Source organism: Pristis pectinata, chromosome 7, assembly GCF_009764475.1.
Source record: "Pristis pectinata isolate sPriPec2 chromosome 7, sPriPec2.1.pri, whole genome shotgun sequence".
NCBI classification, from domain to species: domain Eukaryota; kingdom Metazoa; phylum Chordata; class Chondrichthyes; order Rhinopristiformes; family Pristidae; genus Pristis; species Pristis pectinata.
Genome location: NC_067411.1, coordinates 12,064,823 through 12,084,597, shown reverse-complemented (window position 1 = coordinate 12,084,597; position 19,775 = coordinate 12,064,823). Strand labels below are relative to the sequence as shown.

General features: G+C 41.2%; 1 protein-coding gene across 2 annotated transcripts in view; it reads right to left on the bottom strand.

Annotated features, from left to right (window-relative positions):
- Positions 1 to 19,775, bottom strand: part of cep44 (centrosomal protein 44) — a 60,377-nt gene that overhangs the window by 655 nt on the left and 39,947 nt on the right. For both annotated transcript variants that reach the window (XM_052020154.1, XM_052020153.1), the window contains 2 exons: positions 15,739 to 15,869; positions 5,289 to 5,329 (listed from right to left, as the gene is read on the bottom strand). In XM_052020154.1, coding sequence (XP_051876114.1) covers positions 5,289 to 5,329; positions 15,739 to 15,869 — 172 coding nt within the window. The remainder of the gene's footprint in view (positions 1 to 5,288; positions 5,330 to 15,738; positions 15,870 to 19,775) is intronic.

Below are 19,775 nucleotides of genomic sequence, written 5' to 3'. Positions count from 1 at the left end.
GTTGCCTTGAAGGTGATTTAAAGAAGTCTGCCCTTTAAATTTTATTACAAGCCTGTCTTATAAAGTGCCAAATGTTTCATAAATGGTGCATCATTTATGCAGCTACAGCATCTCACAAGTATCCTTTCCCCTCTGAAATTGGCTTATTCAGTGCTTCACCCACACATTTCAGTACTTCCCTGATCTGTTAGCTATCTGACCCACCTCCCCAAATGAAGATCAGACAGGGTGTTTGAAAGTTGGTAGCCCAATACAACTACACTCTTACACAAGATTCATAATCTTGTAAATGGTGTAGCCAGTTTGTTATCGTTATTTCATTTCCTCCACAGGGTGGTGCTGTGCTGAAGCAGACCGGTAACAATCACAAGTGCATGTACAATGATATCAGTGTAGAAATCTGTGCTACCCAGTGGATATAATCAAGTACTGCAAAAAAAAAGTGACACTAGGCTACAATAGGCTTCAATTTATCTAAAGATGCACAGAAAGATGCAGAGGGTTGTGGTGGAAGGAGTGTCCTCGGATTGGAAGGCAGTGACTAGTGGTGTCCCGCAGGGATCGGTTCTGGGACCTCTACTTTTTGTGATATTTATAGATGACTTAGATGAGGGGGTGAAGGGCTGGGTTAGTAAGTTTGCGGACGATACTAAGATAGGCGGTGTTGTGGATAGTGTGGAGGGCTGTCGGAGCTTACAGAGGGATATTGATAGGATGCAGAGCTGGGCTGACAAGTGGCAGATGGAGTTCAATCTGGAGAAGTGTGAGGTGGTACACTTTGGAAGGACCAACTCCAGGGCAGAGTACTGGGTAAATGGCAAGGTACTTGGCAGTGTGGAGGAGCAGAGGGATCTGGGGGTTCATATTCACAGTTCATTGAAAGTTGCCTCACAGGTGGAAAGAGCAGTTAAGAAGGCCAATGGGATGTTGGCTTTCATAAATCGCGGGATTGAGTTTAAGAGCTGCGAGGTGATGATGCAGCTTTACAAAACTCTAGTTAGGCCACACTTAGAGTACTGTGTTCAGTTCTGGTCACCTCATTATAGGAAGGATGTGGAGGTGTTGGAGAGGGTGCAGAGGAGATTTACCAGGATGCTGCCTGGATTAGAGAGTATTGAATATGAGGAGAGGCTTAAGGTGCTAGGGCTTTATTCACTGGAAAGGAGGAGGATGAGAGGAGACATGATAGAGGTATATAAAATATTGAGAGGAATAGATAGAGTAGACAGTCAGTGCCTCCTTCGCAGGGCACCAATGCTCAAGATGAGAGGGCATGGCTTTAAGGTTACGGGTGGGAGGTTCAGGGGAGATGTCAGGGGGAGGTTTTTCATCCAGAGAGTGGTTGGTGCATGGAATGCACTGCCTGGGGTGGTGGTGGAGGCAGATACATTGGACAGGTTCAAGAACTTGTTGGATAGGCATATGGAGGAGTGTGGGATGGGGGGATATGTGGGAGGAAGGGGTTAGGTAGTGTGAGGGTGGTTTGATGGACAGCACAACATGGTGGGCCAAAGGGCCTGTTTTGTGCTGTATGGTTCTATGGAAACAAAATAATAAGAATGGAGAGATATTCATTTATCCTATAATGCATGTTTGACCTGCCTTGGGATATTTGAGTTATATAAAAGCAAGTTGCAACTGACGTGTAATGTTTGTTTTATGTTGCCACACATGCAATCACCACCATGGGGATTAACCGGGGCCAATACAATCATTAAAAAATATTAAAATAAAATAATAAAAAGAAAAAAAAATGTTAAGCAGAGATATGATAAGTGCCCATGTTCCAGAACCTAGCACGAAAGTGTTAACAGAAGGCAAGAAAAATATCTCCGAACTTAAAAAGCTCTCAAGTCTGTAAGTTAATTATTACCTAATAAACCAAATAGTTCAACTTGGAAAAAATTAGGAGTGGTACTGTTGATCCTTCGCTTAAATTTGAGTAAGTTTGGAGTCCATTTATTCAATATTTTCACATGATATAGATCCCCTTATAATAACCTTTCAATTTAGAGGAACGGAGTTGATGACATAATATTGCTCTGTTTCTATTGAGAAATTTTAGTCCAGTTTTTTTTTCCTGTTTTTTTTAAATTTTTTTTTTCTTTAGCTTAGTTTGGTTTAATATATTGTTTATAATTTTTCTTATTGTTTTTTTTTCTTTTTTTTATATTTTATAACAAATCTTTTTCTTTTATATTATATTCATTCACTAACAGATCATTGGATCTAGATTTTTTTTATACTCTATTGTTCTTTATGATTATCCATGTCATGATTGTTCTCCTGATCTCTTTGTATTACACGTATAAACATTGATATATTAATCTGTATTAATTTGAAAACTAATAAAAAGATTAAAAAAGAAAGAATAAACCAAATAGATGTAAAAATCAAATAGCACGTTTCTTAACCATCTGAAACCAAGAGTAAATCAAAGAAAAGCACATTTCTTGACCATCTGGAGTCAAAAATTTAACCTTGGAGGAAATCTTCGGCTTCTTTAACGGAGTTAAAGTATCGGCGTGATTTGTCAGGAAGTAAAATTCTCAGACGGGCTGGGAACAGTAATGCAGGTTGATAATTCCCTTGATAAAGCCACAACATAATCGGTTTGTAAAGCAGTCTCTCTTTCATAACTTCTGGGGTGTAACCTTCAACCAGACGAAACTTCCAATCTTTATATTGGATCATTCCTCGACGACGAGCAATTCGAATCAAATGTTCTCTAGTACCCACATAGTGAAATCTCAATATTACTGGCCGTGGTTTTTGCCCTGTCAGAGGTTTTGGTCTTAACACTCGATGAGCACGATCAAGTATAGGATGTTCAGAAAAAACTTCAGAGCCAAACACATCCATCAGAAGTTTAGAAAAGAATTCAATGGAATTACCAGATTCAACGTTCCTGGAGAGGCCGATGATCCTCACATTATTTCTCCGACTGCGGCTTTCTAAATCAATAATCCTCTGTCTTTGCTGTTCCAGTCTTTGTCCGGTCACAGTTAAATCTTTTTCCAGTAATTTCAGCCTGCGATCTCTCTCTTTGCCAGCTTGATCCAGTTCAGCAATTAATTGCTGTTGTTTAGCACTCTCCTGTATGAGTGTGGTTTTGTCTGTCTTCAATATCTTTTAACAGCATTTCCAAAGTGGCAAATCTCTGATCAAGCTTTTTATCCAGTTTAGAGATAGCTTCCAAAGTGAGTTGAGGGTCTCCGTTACCCTTGCTATCAGCTCCAACCTTAGCTCTGGTATTCATTCTGACACTTAAAAGTCAAAATCAATCTTGTAAAAGTATTATAAAAGTCTTATTAAAAAGTGGTGCATGAGGAATTAAAAGGTGAGTGGAGCAGAGCCAAGATACGACCTACTCCATGTAGCGCCACCAAAAGACTCGGGGCCAATACAATCAATGTAGACCAGTAGTCACCATTGCGTTCAAAGGGAATAAGAAATTCAGAGATTAAAACAGAAATAAATCAAAAATTCTCAGACCTAAGGAAGAGGTCTTCAGATCTTCACTAACAACATTGATCAAAATGATCTTTTATTTTACTACTGAGAAACAAAATCTGATTTGTTGCCAATAGAAATAACTAATAATGTATTCCAGAAAAAATCTTTATGGACTAGATGGGCACGCATTTTGAGATATATTGCAGAAAGGGAATGTAAAACAAGAGGCTTTTCCTTGTGGTATGAAACAATCCTCAATAGCCTGTGGCAACTAAACTAACAATGAAGTATCAGATTTCGACTTGATATCCTTTTTTTTAAAACGGTGAAGTGCAGCAAGAAAGTGAGAAAGAAAGACATAAAGGAAGACAGGAAAGAAATTAAAAATCAATAAAGGTGCTGAAATTCTGGAATAAAAACAGAAAATGCTAGAAGCACTCAGCAGGTCAGAAAAGCTCTGTGGAAAGATAAACAGAGTTAATGTTTCAGTTCAAAGGACCTTTACCAGAACTAGAAAAGAGAAAACAAGTTAATGTCCTGATGCAGGAGTCTTAACTGGAAACATTGACCATCCCTTTGCCTCTACAGAGGCTGCCTGACCCGCCGAGTTCTTCCAGCAGTTTATTTTTTGCTCCAGATTCCAGCATCTGCAGTTTCTGCTTTCTACAAGTTAATTTTATGTTGCAGAGGGGGTGGAGGACAGATGGAAGGAGGAGACAAGCCTGTTTCCATGCTGTATGACTCTATGATTCCGTGAATATCTCTGATAGGATGAGGGTGTGGTAACAGTGGTAATGAGTTGTAGATGGAGCCATCTGGTTGAAGGAAGTTAGAGAGAAAACAAACAAAGGAACATGAAAAAGCACTGCAATGCAGTTCAGAGCTACTGGAAACCCCCAGCAGTTCAGGCAGTGTCAATGGAGAAAAACAAGGTTAATGTTACAAATAGACAACTGACAGCAGAATTAGCCAGTTCTGATACAAACTGAGAAAACGAGTTACCCAAAATTGCCGAATTTGATACCGACTCAGGAAGGTTGTAACATGCCTGGACAGAAGATGAGGTGTTGTTCCTCAAACTTTCAATGAGTCTCATTAGACCAGTGTAGGAAGCCACAGGCAGATGTGATCTTTGGCCATGAACTGTTCCATACAGAAATGTCTGGGCTGGGGAGAGCTGTGCAGAAAGGGGGAGACTAGGAGGTGATTAGAGAAACCATAGTACCTGGGCAGTCTGTCATCAAGTGGAGTGATCACTGTCAGTCCAACACTCACTGTGCCAACCACGATGCACCCTGATCCCCACATCTCAGCAGTGAGTGACTACACTTCAGGCTAGCCCACCCAACACCAGCTCTCACAGGCAGCCTCTTCCAATTGCCTCAGTGGTTCACCCCCACACTGAGCCATGCAGTGATGAGATCACTGTTCACTGCTGCAGATGTGCCACATCTGGCATATAACCATACAGTTTGAGTGGATGTCTTCCCCCCACCCCTCAAGTACAGGGGTATGTACCTGTGAGCAATTGGATTCTGGAACCAGAAGTGTTACAATGAATCAGTGCTCTCAGTGGTAGCACCAAGCAGGCACCAGCGTAAAAAGACATTGCGTTCATATATTTGTAAAAAGCCTCAGAACAAACCAAAAGATATACTGGTTGGCCATGCAGTTTTGATATATAATCACAGTTGTAGTAACAGGAAAATATCGCAATTAATGACAATCTTGTCATATTTCCTAATATCAAATCATAAACAAAAATACAACTGCATTTGCAACACCAAATGCAAAATTAGCACCTCTGTTTCAATACAAGAAGAAATACTTACATTTTGCTTATCCTTTCCACTTTATACTTCATTGTCTTCGACTGTAAAACACAAGACATGGGTTTAAAAGGAGAAGCACACCAACTCTTACATATAACAATGACATGCAGCAAAAGACTAGCTTGCACATCAAGAGCAACACAGTTAATTGTTTTCTAATATCTGCTGATATAATTAGTCATCTTCAACAGAATACATGGTATAACCATAAACCGAAGAAATATAAAATATCCGAGGAATTACTTCTGTAAGCTGCCAAGGTCCTCATGTCAGGAATGTATCAGCATTTTCCAAAAGAAGGTACAACCCAGGGACAACTCACAACCCCCGCTATAATCCAAATTTGCACGTCACGGTTGGGTATCTCCAAACATCTTGGTGGCAGACAGGAAAATATTTGATGGGAGGTTAGAAACAAAAGATAAAAATAACAAACAATTGAAGCAAATTCCACTTACTTAGCTCAAGTTTTCTTCTCTACTGAAAAACAGGACGAAATAGACTACGTACCTTGTAATTTCATGGACTAATGTATTTTTGTCATTACTTTCAAAAAAAAAAGTTTCATATGCTTTTTCAGCTATCATCTCCTAAGTTTATGCCTGATCTTGCAGTCATTTGTTTAAAGTTGAAGTAACCCCAACCTACGTTTTGGAACGTAGGAGGGGCGACCTTATAGAAATGTTTAAAGTTATGAGAGGCATAGAAAAGATGGATGGTCTTTTCCCCAGGGTAGGGGAGTTCAAAACTAGGGGGTGTAGATTTAGGGTGAGAGGGGAAAGATTTAAAAGGAACCTGAGGAGCAACTTTTTCACACAGAGGGTGGCGAGTATATGGAACAAGCTGCCAGAGGAAGTGGTTGAGGCAGGTACAACAGTATCATTTAAGAAGCACTTGGATAGAAACATGGAGGGGCGGGGCTTAGAGGGATATGGACGAACTCAGGAAATTGAGACTAGCTGGGTAGGCACTGTGGTCGGCATGGACCCGTTGGGCCAAAGGGCCTGTATCTGCTGTATTGCTGTATGACTCTATGACACAGGTGTCCAAACTAATTTTCTAATTAAACAAGTAGGGTATCTCGAATAACTTCCCATGAAAACATCAGCTAACGTTCCTCGTGAACAAATCTAATACCCTGATCCCAGATGTCATTCTTGGTAGACATCTCCAACTACTGCGCAATGAACAGATCTGTGCTGATCACAATGAATACTAATAACTCATTGTTGGACACCTGGGATGAAAAGCCAAACTTTCAGTATCTCTTGTTATCTTGGATAAATCGCTTCATTGTTCAAACTTGAAACATATGTGACATATGAAGCAACGAAAAGGGTCCTATGCTCTGGTGACTCCTACTTTCCAAGATTTACTGAGAGCAGCCTTCCTGAATTCACACCATCTAAGAGAATTCATAGGGCATTAATATACCGAGGAATTTGGTTTGATGCTCCCTGACAAATCATAGAGTTGTTTAGATCCACATCAGTTACTTTTAAGTACAAGGTCTGAGAGAGCAGGGCAGTAGAAATTACATAGGTGCACATGCACTTCCAGAGGAAACCTGCCGGGCAGGTAGCTGCTGACACAAGTAATTGGTCGCAAAAGTTGATGCTCAGGCAGTGGATGACCCCACTGCATTTTTCCCACTTCAGAATCAGGCTGGAAAATGTTATCCTCAAATAAGGCAACAGTTCTCTTGAAGGCACAACAAAAATGACAGCACGTGGTATTGAAGGCAATCAGGTATTGAATCATTCAATGATACAACACATCATTCTCCACAGCTTCCACCAACTCCAAAGGGATCCCACCACCATGTACATCTTCCCCTCACCTCCTTCTCTCCGCTTTCCGAAGGGACCGCTCTCTCCACGACTCCCTTGTCCACTCGTCCCTCCCCAATGATAACCTCCCCGGCACTTATGCCTCCAACCACACCAAGTGCTACACCTGTCCCTACACCTCCTCCCTCACCAGTCAGAGTCCCAAACAGGCAGCGCTTCACCTGTGAGTCTTAGGGAGTCATTTATTGCATGCGGTGCAGCCTCCTGTACATCAGTGAGACCCGACGCAGATTGGGTGACTGCTTCGTCAAGCAGCTTTGCTCCATCCGCCACAACAGCCAGGACCTCCCAGTGGCCACCCACTTCAATTCCACATCGCATTCTCATACTGACATGTCTATCCATGGCCTCCTCTACTGCCATATTGAGGCCAAGCACAGGTTGGAGGAACAACACTTCATATTCCGTCTTGGGAGTCTCCAGCCTGATGGCCTCGACATCGACTTCTCTAACTTCCGGTAACCCCACCCATTACTTTTCTTCCCCCCCCCCCCCCCCCAACACCTTTGTCTTCTCTTATTTCTATGGCTCCCTTCCCCCGCCTTGATGATCCGCCCATCTCCTCCCCTCCCCCATCCTTTATTCCATGGTCCACTGCCCTCTCCTACCAGATTCCTTCTTCTTCAGCCCTTGGCCTCTTCTACCTATCACCTCTCAGCTTATTACATCTTCTCCCCTTCCCCCACCCACCTACCTTCCCCCTCTCACCTGGACTCGCCTATCACCTGAACTCACCTATCCCCTGCCTGCGTGTGTTCCTCCCCCTCCCCCCACCTTCTTATTCTGTCTTCTGCCCTCTTCCTTTCCAGTCCTGATGAAGTGTCTCGGCCCAAAACGTTGACTGTTTATTTCCCTCCATGGATGCTGCCTGACCTGCTGAGTTCCTCCAGCACTTTTTGTGTATTGCTCCAGATTCCAGCATCTGCAGAGTTTCTTGTGTCAGGTATTGAATTAGTTTGAAGGCAAGGGATTAGATTAGATCAGATTAGTTTATAGCCATATACACAAGGGTACAATGAAATTCCTTGTTCACATGAAGTTCACAGAGTAAACAGGGTACATTGTAATAATAAATATGAGCGCAAAACAGCAGAACTGTGCAGATTATAGTGCAATCTGAAGTAGTGCAGGAGAGATAAAATTATTCCTCTAATTAGAGTAACATGACATGGTATTCCCTCTGGGATTTGATCTGAAGCCTCAGCTTTTCATGTATTTCTTTTTTAATATCCAAGTCTAATATTGACACTTATCTACATGGAAGGAAAATTAGTGCATATGGGAGCAGTACAATGCAAAGAGACATTCACAGCTTGTTAAAGTGCAAAACTATAGCAAATGTACTTCCATGTGTAAGAGTATGTAATCAAAAGGATGATTTGTTGAATGTAGAGGCTGGTGGGCTGAAGGTGAGAACTGGGAAACAGTATCCTTGTTCTATCCAGGAGAGCAGAGGGGCAGGAAATAGGAAATAGTGCTGTATCAACTGTGGTAGGAAGGGAAGCCACAGTTAATGAGAAAGGAAGACATCTCAGAGGCACCCCCTCTGTGGAAAGACTAGTCACCAGAGCAGATACAATAGAGATAAGAGGAACTGCGAGAATGGAGTCCTTTGAAAGGCAGGGAGAACGTAAAGTCAAGACACCTGTGGAAGTCCTTGGGCTCATAACGGATGCTTCTATGACAGAAACAGAGAGACCCAGAAAGGGGATGACAGAGATGAAATGTGTGAAGACGAGACCAGCAAGCAGTACCAATACAATTGGCAATGTACTGAAAAAAAAAGATTTGAAGGACGGGGGTTTGAATAGGACAGAAACAAGGACTGTTCCACATAACCAACAAAGACAAGTGTAGCTTAGGATCATGCAAGATCCCATAGCTACACTTTTGATCCAGAGAAAGTAAGTGCAGTTGAAGAAGTTGTCACGTGAGAACAAGTTCAGCCAGGCCATTGAGGGTGTTGCTGGAGGGGGACCAACTGGCCTGCTTATGAAAGAAGCAGAGGGACTTCAGACCATCCTAGTGTGGGATGGAGATGTACAGCAACTGTACATCCATGGTAAAGATAAATTGGTTGGGACCATGAAACAAAACAGTCGAACTACTGGAAGGCATCAGTAGTGTCACGGATAAAATCAAGAAAGGACTAGACCAGAGGATATAGAATGGAATCAATGTGGGAAGAAATAAGTTTGGTGGGGCAAGAGCATGCTGAAACAAGCTCAGTGTTTTCTAAATTGTGACAGCTCATAACTACACTGTCATGAATACAGTGTTTTAAAGGTCATATTTTTTCCTTATGTCATCCAGCTCATTAAGTCTATGCTGGCTCTCAGAGCAATCCCACTCCCTCACTTATTTCCCTGCAGTTTATTCCCCTGCACCCGATTAACAACCCCCTCAACCAGTTCGCCCAACAGCCACCTAAACAAGGGGCAATTTACTGTAGTGAATTAACCTTAACAAACATCTCATGTCTTTGGGAATCAAGAGGAAACCAGAACACTTGGTGGATAGCCACACAGTCATAGGGAGAATATGCAAACTCCACACGGATAGCACTGAAGGTCAGGATCAAACCTGGGTCGCTGAAGTCGTAACGTAGTGACATTACTTGCTGCACTGCTGTGTTACCCCTATCAATTGTACCAATTTCTTGCAATAAACGTTTCATGATTAAATTGACCTTTGTTTTCTGTTTGAGCACTGCCATACTGTAAGCATGCTTCCTCCACCTGCTATGTGCCACCTCTAGCTGACAATACCTTGCTCTAAAGTCAGATTCCTGCCATGCTGGTCAAACAATCTGCTCCCAACCTATGAAGTTACAGATTCCAGGATAGTTGTAATTTTCTTTCCTGAGCTACTAAAATCATACAATGGTAGAATCCGAGACATGCAGCACAGAAATAGGCCCTTCAGCCCACCGAGTCCATGCTAACTATCAACCATTCACTTGCACTAGTTCTGTTCTATACTCACATTTCCATAAACTCTCCCTGGATTCTACCACTCACCTAAACACTCGGGGTAATTTACAGCAGCCAATTCACCTACCAACCCACACATCTTTGGGACATGGGAGGAAGCAGGCCACCCAAGGGAAATCCACGCTGTCACAGGGAGAATGAGTAAAATCCACACAGACATCAGTTGAGGCCAGGATTGAATCCGGGTCTCTGGTGCCGTGAGGTTCTACTAGCTGAGCCACTGTACCGTCGCCCATGGTAAGGAGAAAGGTTCAGAGATATATACAGCAAGTCCTTTCATTTTTTCAACAATCCACTACCCCTTTCCACTTTACATCGCCCGTTAATTGGGACTGTGTGTCTTGCACCAAACCAAAATCTATCTGTCCAGTCAGATAGTATAACCATTACCTTTCTGATGGTGATGTTAGATAGAAAGATCTGATAATCTAGTACTTTACCCAGTTTACTTCACCTTTGAAGACTTTGAACTTTTTTTTGGAACAAAGGATTGGCAGGTCCACTGCAGCAATTTAATTGGCCTGTGTATAAAATTACCTAGTGCTTTTTCCTCCGATTACAACTACATGCTATTTTAAAGAAACACTCCTGTACTTTAGCAACAGAATATTTTGCATGATTTAATATCTTGCCATTAAAAAACAGCACATTCCCTGACATACTGTGAGCACAGATGCTTATGGGTGTTTTTTTCCCTTTGTTTCAAAAAAAGTAGCATTAGATTTAAAGCATGGAACTTGTTTCGCAATCGGCATGTTCTACGAATATATGAATCAGGAGCAGGAGTACGTCACTCAGTCCCTCAAGCCTGCTCTGCCATTTAATAAGATCATGCCTAAAATGATATTGAGAATTAATAGCTCAGAATCATTGGTGGCAATTAATGTGAGTGTTCCATTAGTTGGTGTGTAGCCCCTGAAGTCTAATCCTGGCAAGTAGCAGATGGTAATACATAATCTTTAGCTATGTATAGCCTACTTTTATCTATCCTAAGATCTAGATCAACAAATGTGGTGATTCTTTATCAAAGCAGTATTTTGGGTCCTGTTTTTTATTATGTTTCCACTTTATTCTGCATTCTGTTATTGCTTTTCCCTTGCACTACCTCAATGTACTGATGTGATGAAATGATCTGTCTGGATGGCATGCAAAACAAAGTTTTTCACTGTACCTCAGTACGTGACAATAATAAACCAATTTACCTTCCACTTGGTTTGATTATATTCAGCTTCTCTAAATGACTAGCTACTCCTTCCTTGTTATAGACTCCAGCATCTTGCCAACAACAGACGATAAACTGAAAGTACATAGTTACCTGCATTTTGTCTTCCTTGAACACTGGAATCACATTTGTGGTTTTCCAGTCCCTTGGTACCTCTCTTCAACTCAGAGTTTTGAAAAATCTCAACCACTATCTCTGTGGCTGCTTTCTTTAAAGTTTTCCACTGTACCTCAGTACATGTGACAATAATAAAGCAATTTACCATTTTTTTTAATTGTTTACAGGGTGTGGATATTAGTGATAAGGTCAGCATTTATTGTCCTGCCCTATTGCCCATGAACTAACTAGTTGACCGGCGCTGCTTCAGAAGGCAGTAAACGGTCCACCATGTTATTAAATCTGGAGTTGCAGATTGCCAGACCAGCTAAGAATTCTTTCCCTGAAGGACCTTAGTGAACCACCTGGTCTGGTAGTTTTCATAGTTATTAATACTAGATTTGTATTCCAATTTGTTAATTTCCTTAATTTAAACTCCTCAGCTGGGTAGAGGAACCTGAAGTCATGTGAATGCATAAAAGGAAAATCTAGCCTTCTGGATACTAGTAATTTAATTACTATTTAAGTACTACGCTACTGTACCCTATATTATGTTACATATTGATTTGCTAACTTGTGGGACTTGTGCCAAATTGGCCTGACTGCCTCTGATTTACTGTGCATCAGTGTTTAGCAGAGGAAAGAAACTTGAACGCTTAACATGGGCTTCTTTATGCTCTGAGAAAAAGTGTTCTCTTTTCAAGCAGAACTCCAGTCATTGACCTGAAACATTAACTGTTCCTCTCTAGTCCTCTCAAGAGATATTGCTAAACTTGCTGCGTATTTCTTTTTCTATTTTTAAACCTATTCACTTCTCCCTCAAGCCCTCTAATCTACCTTTTTTTCATGTTCTACTGGTTTCCATTTTCATACATTGTCAAATTATCTTGCAATCTTTAAAATGTCCCAGCATTGTCAGCTTTGAAGCAGTGACTTCCCTGAAATGCTTGTTATATTTGTTTTTAAATCACAATTATATAGTTTTTAAACTTTAGTATACACCTGTGTTAAGATTTTTAATATAAAATCTTTCTTTTTCAATCTTTTTATTGAATTTCAAACTAATTCAAATTAATATACATAACATTAATAATTATGTGTGATGTGAAGAGATCGGGATAATAATAATAACAGTTAATATTTATACAAGGAGTAAAATATGTAATCTAGACCTCCCGCTCTCTTGCTAAGTGTACATAATGCAAAAAAAAATTGAAAAGAAATATAATTATATGAAAAGAAAAACCCTCAAATCAAAAAAATATATAATAGACAAATGCAAACCAAAAACTTCAAAGAAAAAAAAACTGGACTGATATTTCTTAGATTAAAAGAAAGATATTATGCCGTCAGCTCTGCTCCACTATATTCAAAGGTTATTGAAAGGGATTAGAGAAAGGTCTGCTTATATCATATGGAAATATTGAATAAATGGACTCCAAACTTCCTCAAATTTAAGCGAGGGATCAACAGTACCACTCCTAATTTTTTCGAAGTTTAAACATGTTATAGTTTGAGAAAACCATTGAAATGTGGTAGGGGGTATAGAATGGATCTCTTGGCCATTAATATAAAATCTGGTCTCATCGAGTTACAATGGTTCTTTTGCCGCATCTGGCTGCTGTTAAATCCCCCAAGGTCAGTTTTTAGGCATCTGATAGGCTCCACAAAGCATGGGTGTGAATGTTCACCTCTGGAAAATGCTAATGATTAGATTCTGTTGCACTGACGTTCATTAGTTAACCTTTGTAATGCTGATGAGTCAGAGACTAAACAAATCTTAGTCCCATCAATTCAGCAACGGCCTTGACCAAAATAGATCCCATTCATTCCATTCTGAAGTGATCATCGACTGTGCAATGATTCAGGGGTGGAACAGCATTGTCACAATCTTGATATTTGCTGGTTTATTGACCCTTCATGTCTCCCCGCCCCCCGCCCCCCCCCCCCACTGTTACAAGGCCCTTACTGCAATGAACAGGAAAATCCAAATATAAATTTTGAAAGCTACAGTTCCATTCACTTTTAGTCTCCTCTACTGCCACATTGAGGCCAGACATAGGTTGGAGGAACAACACCTCATATTCCACCTTGGTAGTCTCCAACCTGATGGGCTCAACATCGCTATAACTTCCAGTAACCCCTCCCCTCTTCTCCCCCCCTCTTTTTTTTCTCCTTCTCCCCCCCTTTGTCTTCCCTCATTCTTGTAGCCCCCTTTCTCTTGACCTGCCCATCTATTCTCCACCTCCTTCCCCTTATTCCATGGTCCACTGCCCTCTCCTACCGGATTCCTCCTTCTTCAGCCCTTTGCCTCTTTTGCATATCACCTCTCAGCTTCTTACATCTCCCCCCCTCCCCCACCCTCCTACCTCCCCCTTCTCACCTCGACTCACCTATCACCTGCCTGTGTGTGCTCTTCACCCTCCCCCGAACTTATTCTGGCTTCTGCCCTCTTCCTTTCGAGTCCTGATGAAGGGTCTCAACCCGAAACATCCACTGTTTATCTCTCTCCATAGGTACTGCCTGATCTGCAGAGTTTTTGAGTGTGTTGCTCCAGATTCCAGCACTTGCAGAATCTCTTGTGGTTCCATTCACTTTGCAGTGTACAAAACAGGGTCCCTGGAATTTTCAGAGCTAATTGATCCAGGACCTTAGTGCTTTCAGTAACTGCAGCCCCATGAGTAAGGAACAGACTGCTTGAGGAACCACATTTAGTCTGAATGAGTGCCAAGGGTACAGACACTAATTGATCTGTGTAGTTGTCAGAGACAATAGATACCAGTTATAAATGGCCAGGACACAGATAATGATGGAGTGGTACTCTGAGGTTGCAGCTCTATAAGGATGTCACGTAAAGTACCATAAGAATGTGCTGTTAGTTGGTGCTCACAGTGTGTCAACATGTTTTATCCCACTTGAATAAAAAGCAGAACTAACTTTCATTGATAAGGGTCAAAGTAGAATCGCTTGAATTGGATATTATGAGTATATTGATACTATGAGTAAGTTATTGATATTACGAGCAAGTTAGCCAAAACCCAACACACCTCCTCGATCTCTATCGCACTTCAACATATATTCATTTACTACACTTCCAGTGTTTTTTCTCCAGCCACCTATCTTATTCATACCAATTCCCCTCACATCTGCCCTCTTCCCTCTATCGGAGAAGTGTGAGGTGGTACACTTTGGAAGGACAAACTCCAAGGCACAGTACAAAGTTAGTGGCAGGATTCTGGGTAGTGTGGAGGAGCAGAGGGATCTGGGGGTTCATATCCTCAGATCCCTGAAAGTTGCCTCACAGGTGAATAGGGTAGTTAATAAAGCTTATGGGATGTTAGCATTCATAAGTCGTGGGATCGAGTTTAAGAACCGCGAGGTAATGATGCAGCTCTACAAAACTCTGGTTAGACCACACTTGGAGTACTGTGTCCAGTTCTGGTCGCCTCATTATAGGAAGGATGTGGAAGTGTTGGAAAGGGTGCAGAAGAGATTTACCAGGATGCTGCCTGGTTTATGCAGTATGCATTATGAGGAGAGACTAAGGGAGCTAGGGCTTTACTCTTTGGAGAGGAGGAGGATGAGGGGAGACATGATAGAGGTATACAAAATATTAAGAGGAATAAATAGAGTAGACAGCCAGTTCCTCTTTCCCAGGCACCAATGCTCAATACAAGAGGGCATGGCTTTAAAGTAATGGGTGGAAAGTTCAAGGGAGATATCAGAGGGAGGTTTTTTTACCCAGAGAGTGGTTGAGACATGGAATGCACTGCTTGGGGTGGTGGTGGAGGCAGGTACGTTGGTTAAATTCAAGAGACTGCAAGGTAAACATATGGTGGAATTTAAAACAAAGGGATATGTGGGAAGAAGGGGTTAGATAGTCTTAGACGAGGTTTAAAGGTCCGCACAACATGGTGGGCCAAAGGGCCTATATTGTGCTGTACTGTTCTATGATTCTATGATTTCCAACTATAACCCTTCCTGCCAACCCTGCCTAAGCTAAAAATATCCTTGATTTTGACAACTGATGTAATGTCAGAGGAAATTGTTTAATTTTTTTTGTGTATGTTTCTTTTCCCCTTTTCTTAGAGAAAAATGTTGAATGAAGGACCACAAGCTGACAATGTCCTCAGAACAAATTACTTTTCACCTTGAAGGTTCAAGTCATAATCCTGCATTCAAGAGGTGATTCTACTTTGGACATAAATAATGTGAATAAAAGTATATTTAATATCAGCAAGCTCTCTGGCTTAAAAAGGGCACAAGGAAATCTCTTCCAATTTTCCTACCTTTGTGACTTCTGTCAGACATAATGAATTGATGCTCATTGCTTTGGGCGATTCGTCTGCTGATAACAGTGAGTTGTATCCAGATGACTGATGGCTAAGACTCTCTGGCGTCTCGACTCTCAGTTCTTTATCTGTAAAGAAATATTCATCCTGAGTCAACTCCTGCCTTTCGACATGCCTATGCAAGGTCAGACACCAGACACTGATTTACAGTGAAGAGAAAACGTAGGCCAGGCATTGTTTGGAGCTACAGACATTGCTGCTTGAGCTTCACTATGCAGTCATTTATGCCTCTTGCCAATAATTGGTTGACACTTCCCACCCAACATTGAAAAATAGAATTATCTTCAGAATTCCAGTGTTATCATAGTTTTAAGACGAGAATGACATTTTACAGAATATCTAAGATAACTTGATGGTGTGCAGGCAAACCACAAACACCATAGTTGTGCAGTACAGCATAACAATGATCTATTTTATAGATATTGATGCCATTGCTGAAGAGGATAAAACCTATCATTCTTGCAATTACTTGTTAGTAACAAGTTATGCATTTCCTTAGTCATCAGATTCAATTTGAAAATGCAAAATCTTTAAACAAAAAATTAAACTTTAAATCATCAAAATTGACAGCAAATATGTCATTCTGCAGCATCCATACCAACCAGAGAAAATCTATCCAATCCAACCCCTCTTTCCTGCATTTGGTTCATAACTTTGTAATTAATGGGGCACCAAGTGATCCTCTAAATATTTTTTTTAAATGCATTGAAAATTTCTGCTTCCAATATCTGTTCAGGCAGTGAGATTCAGACCCACAAGATCTTCTTGGTGACAAGATTTCCACTTGCTTATAATCATTCTACCAATTATTTTGAATCTATGTCCCAGTTATTGATCCTTCTGCTAGGAGAAATAGGTTCTTCCCATCCACTCTATGCCCCTCAGAGTTCCTTCTCAGCCTTACGTTACACAGCATAGCTTGACCAATCTTTCCTCACAGTTAAGGTCTTCTAGTCCCAGTTATATCCTTGTACATCTTCACAATAACCTCTCTAGTATAATCATTCTTCCTGTGATGTGGTGAGTAAAGCTTAAAACACAAATTGTGGCCTAACTAGTATTTTACATACTTCTGGCATGATCTCTCGGCTCTTATATTCTAGGTCCCATCTAATAAAATTTCCCATACACCTTAACCGTGTCCCAGCACTAATGCATGTGAGCCTTGTCTCTTTTGCCATTTCGGAATGCATTACACTGCTCCAGATTAAATCCTTTTGCCACTTTTCTGGTCACCCAATTAGTCCATAGCTTTCTTCATTACTGTCCACTATAAAAACAATTTGCATATCATCTGTAAACTTCCTGCTTGTGCCACTCAAGACTAAATCCGTCATAGCAGAATCCCACGGAAAGTGGCTGTTCAGTCACAAAACACCCGATCGAAAACAGCACTCGGTGTTCAACTTCTCACTTTCCCTTGGATACCACTGACATTTAAATTTCTGACTCGTCTACCAGTTGAAACATTTGTCAAACCTTTAGCCCTTTCCAAACACTAGGAAATGCTGGCAATCATTTGTCACATCCTTACAGCTGCAAAGGATTGAAAAATGACTGTTGGAGCTTCCACTATTTCCTCTCTTACTTTAACCCCAATCTACTAATGGACAGTGAGAAAGAGACTATTATGCTACTTTTAGCTCTAATAACTAAGATACCAGAGAAAAAGTATAGTAAACTTTATTTTTATACCTGGTTTCATATTCAACTTCTAGTCAATATGTCTCAACCATCCTTTCCTGGTCTCCATTGTACAACAGATATGCCTTTCTCCCCCTCCCCCACCCACTACCTTCCCCCTCTCACCTGGACTCACCTATCACCTGAACTCACCTATCTCCTACCTGCGTGTACTCCTCCCCCTTGCCCCACCTTCTTATTCTGTCTTCTGCCCTCTTCCTTTCCAGTCCTGATGAAGGGTCTCAACCCAAAACGTCGACTGTTTATTTCCCTCTATGGATGCTGACTGACCTGCTGAGTTCCTCCAGCACTTTTTGTGTATTGGTCCAGATACATCCAGCATCTGCAGAATTTCGTGTGTCTCTGCCCTTTGTTCTCTCCATCTCTCACCTTTTTCTGTAAACTTAAATAAGCCTGCTTTTGAAATGTGCACAGTTCTGAAGAAAAGTCATTGACCTGAAATGACATCTGTTTCTCTATCCAAAGGTGCTGTTCAATCTGCTGAATACTTTCAGCATTTTGCAAGTTATTTCAGATTTCTAGCACCTATAGTTTTTTGCTTTTTAATTACTGATGAATTCACTACCACTTCTCTTCCAGGAATGCCCACTTTGAAGCAGCGCTGCTCCTCTCTACGCAGGAGCTTCTGCATGCCTCTTTTTAATCTGTTTATTCTCAATAGCTTTTGTTTCTCATCTTGTTCTGAGTTTAGCAAAACTCCCTTCCAATAGCCACATTTCTTTCCTTAGGAAGTCTTTCCAGTTCCAATTTATCCACATGGATTCCCTTTGTTTACACCTTCTCAAAACAGATTAGCTGCTATTAGCAAACCTTCAGCACCCTCTCCTAGTTGATGCCAATCTGTTTCATCCACTTTCTCTCCTCTCTATCGCAGACATTTCCTTTCTCTCTACATCCATTTAAACAAGCCTATTTTCTATATTTATCCACTTCTGATGAAATGCCAGCTCTGTTCCTCTCCCCACATCATAGTCATACAGGAGAATACCAGGCCCTTTGGCCCGCCCAGTCTATGCTGACCAACAAGTAATCATTTATACTAATCCCATTTACCAGCACTTAGTCAACTGCATTCTCTGCCTTGGTAATACAAGTACTGTTTAAATGCTGTGAGAGCCCCTGCCACCACCATCCCCTTAGGTAGTGCATTCCAAACTTCAACCACCCTCCAGGTGCAAAAAAAATCTTCCTTATATCCCCTCTAAACATCTTGCTCCTCTTGTTAAAACTGTACCACATGGTTAGTTGGTAGATAGGGTATAATGTGGAACAATGCGAGGTTATCCACTTTCAAAGAAAGAACGAAAAACAAATTATTTAAATGATGTGAGACTACAACATGTTGCAATCCAAAGGAATTTGGGAATATAGTACATGAAACACAGAAAGTTAGTTCACACATACAAAAATTAGGGCTAATAGAATGTTGGCACTGATTGCATGGAGTATGAAACTAGAGAAGTTTTGACATAACTTTACAGGGCATTGATGAAATGGAACCTGGACTATTCCATGCAGTTTTGATCTCCAAAGTGCTTGCATTGGAGATAGTGCTGAGAAAGTTGGAGTATTGTGTTCAGTTCTGGTTGCCTCATTATAGGAAGGATGTGGAAGCTTTAGAGAGGGTGCGGAGGAGATTTACCAGGATGCTGCCTGGATTGGAGAGCATGTCTTACGAGGATAGGTTGAGTGAGCTAGGGTTTTTCTCTTTGCAGAGAAGGAAGATGAGAGCTGACTTGATAGGGGCGTACAAGATGATAAGAGGCATAGATCAAGTGGACAGTCAGAGTCTTTTTCCCAGGGCGAAAATGGCTAACACAAGGGGACATAATTTTAAGGTGACTGGACGAAGGTATAAGGGGGATGTCAGAGGTAAGTTCTTTTTTACACAGAGAGTGGTGGGTGTGTGGAACGCACTGCCAGCAGAGGTCGTGGGGGCAGGTACATTAGGGACATTTAAGAGAATCTTAGATAGTCACATGAATGATAGAGAAATGGAGGGCTATGTGGGAGGGAAGGGTTAGATAGATATTAGAGCAGGATAAAATGTCGGCACAACATTGTGGGCCGAAGGGCCTGTACTGTGCTGTAACGTTTTATGTTCTAAAGTTCACTGGGTTGTTTCCTGGGATTAAGGGGTTGATGTATGAAGAAAGACTGAGCAGGCTGGCTTCTTTTCATTGAAGAAAGATGAAAAGAGACTTGGCCTTATTGTAACATAAGATTTTGAGGGGGCTTGACAAAATGAATGCTGAGAATATGCTTCCTCT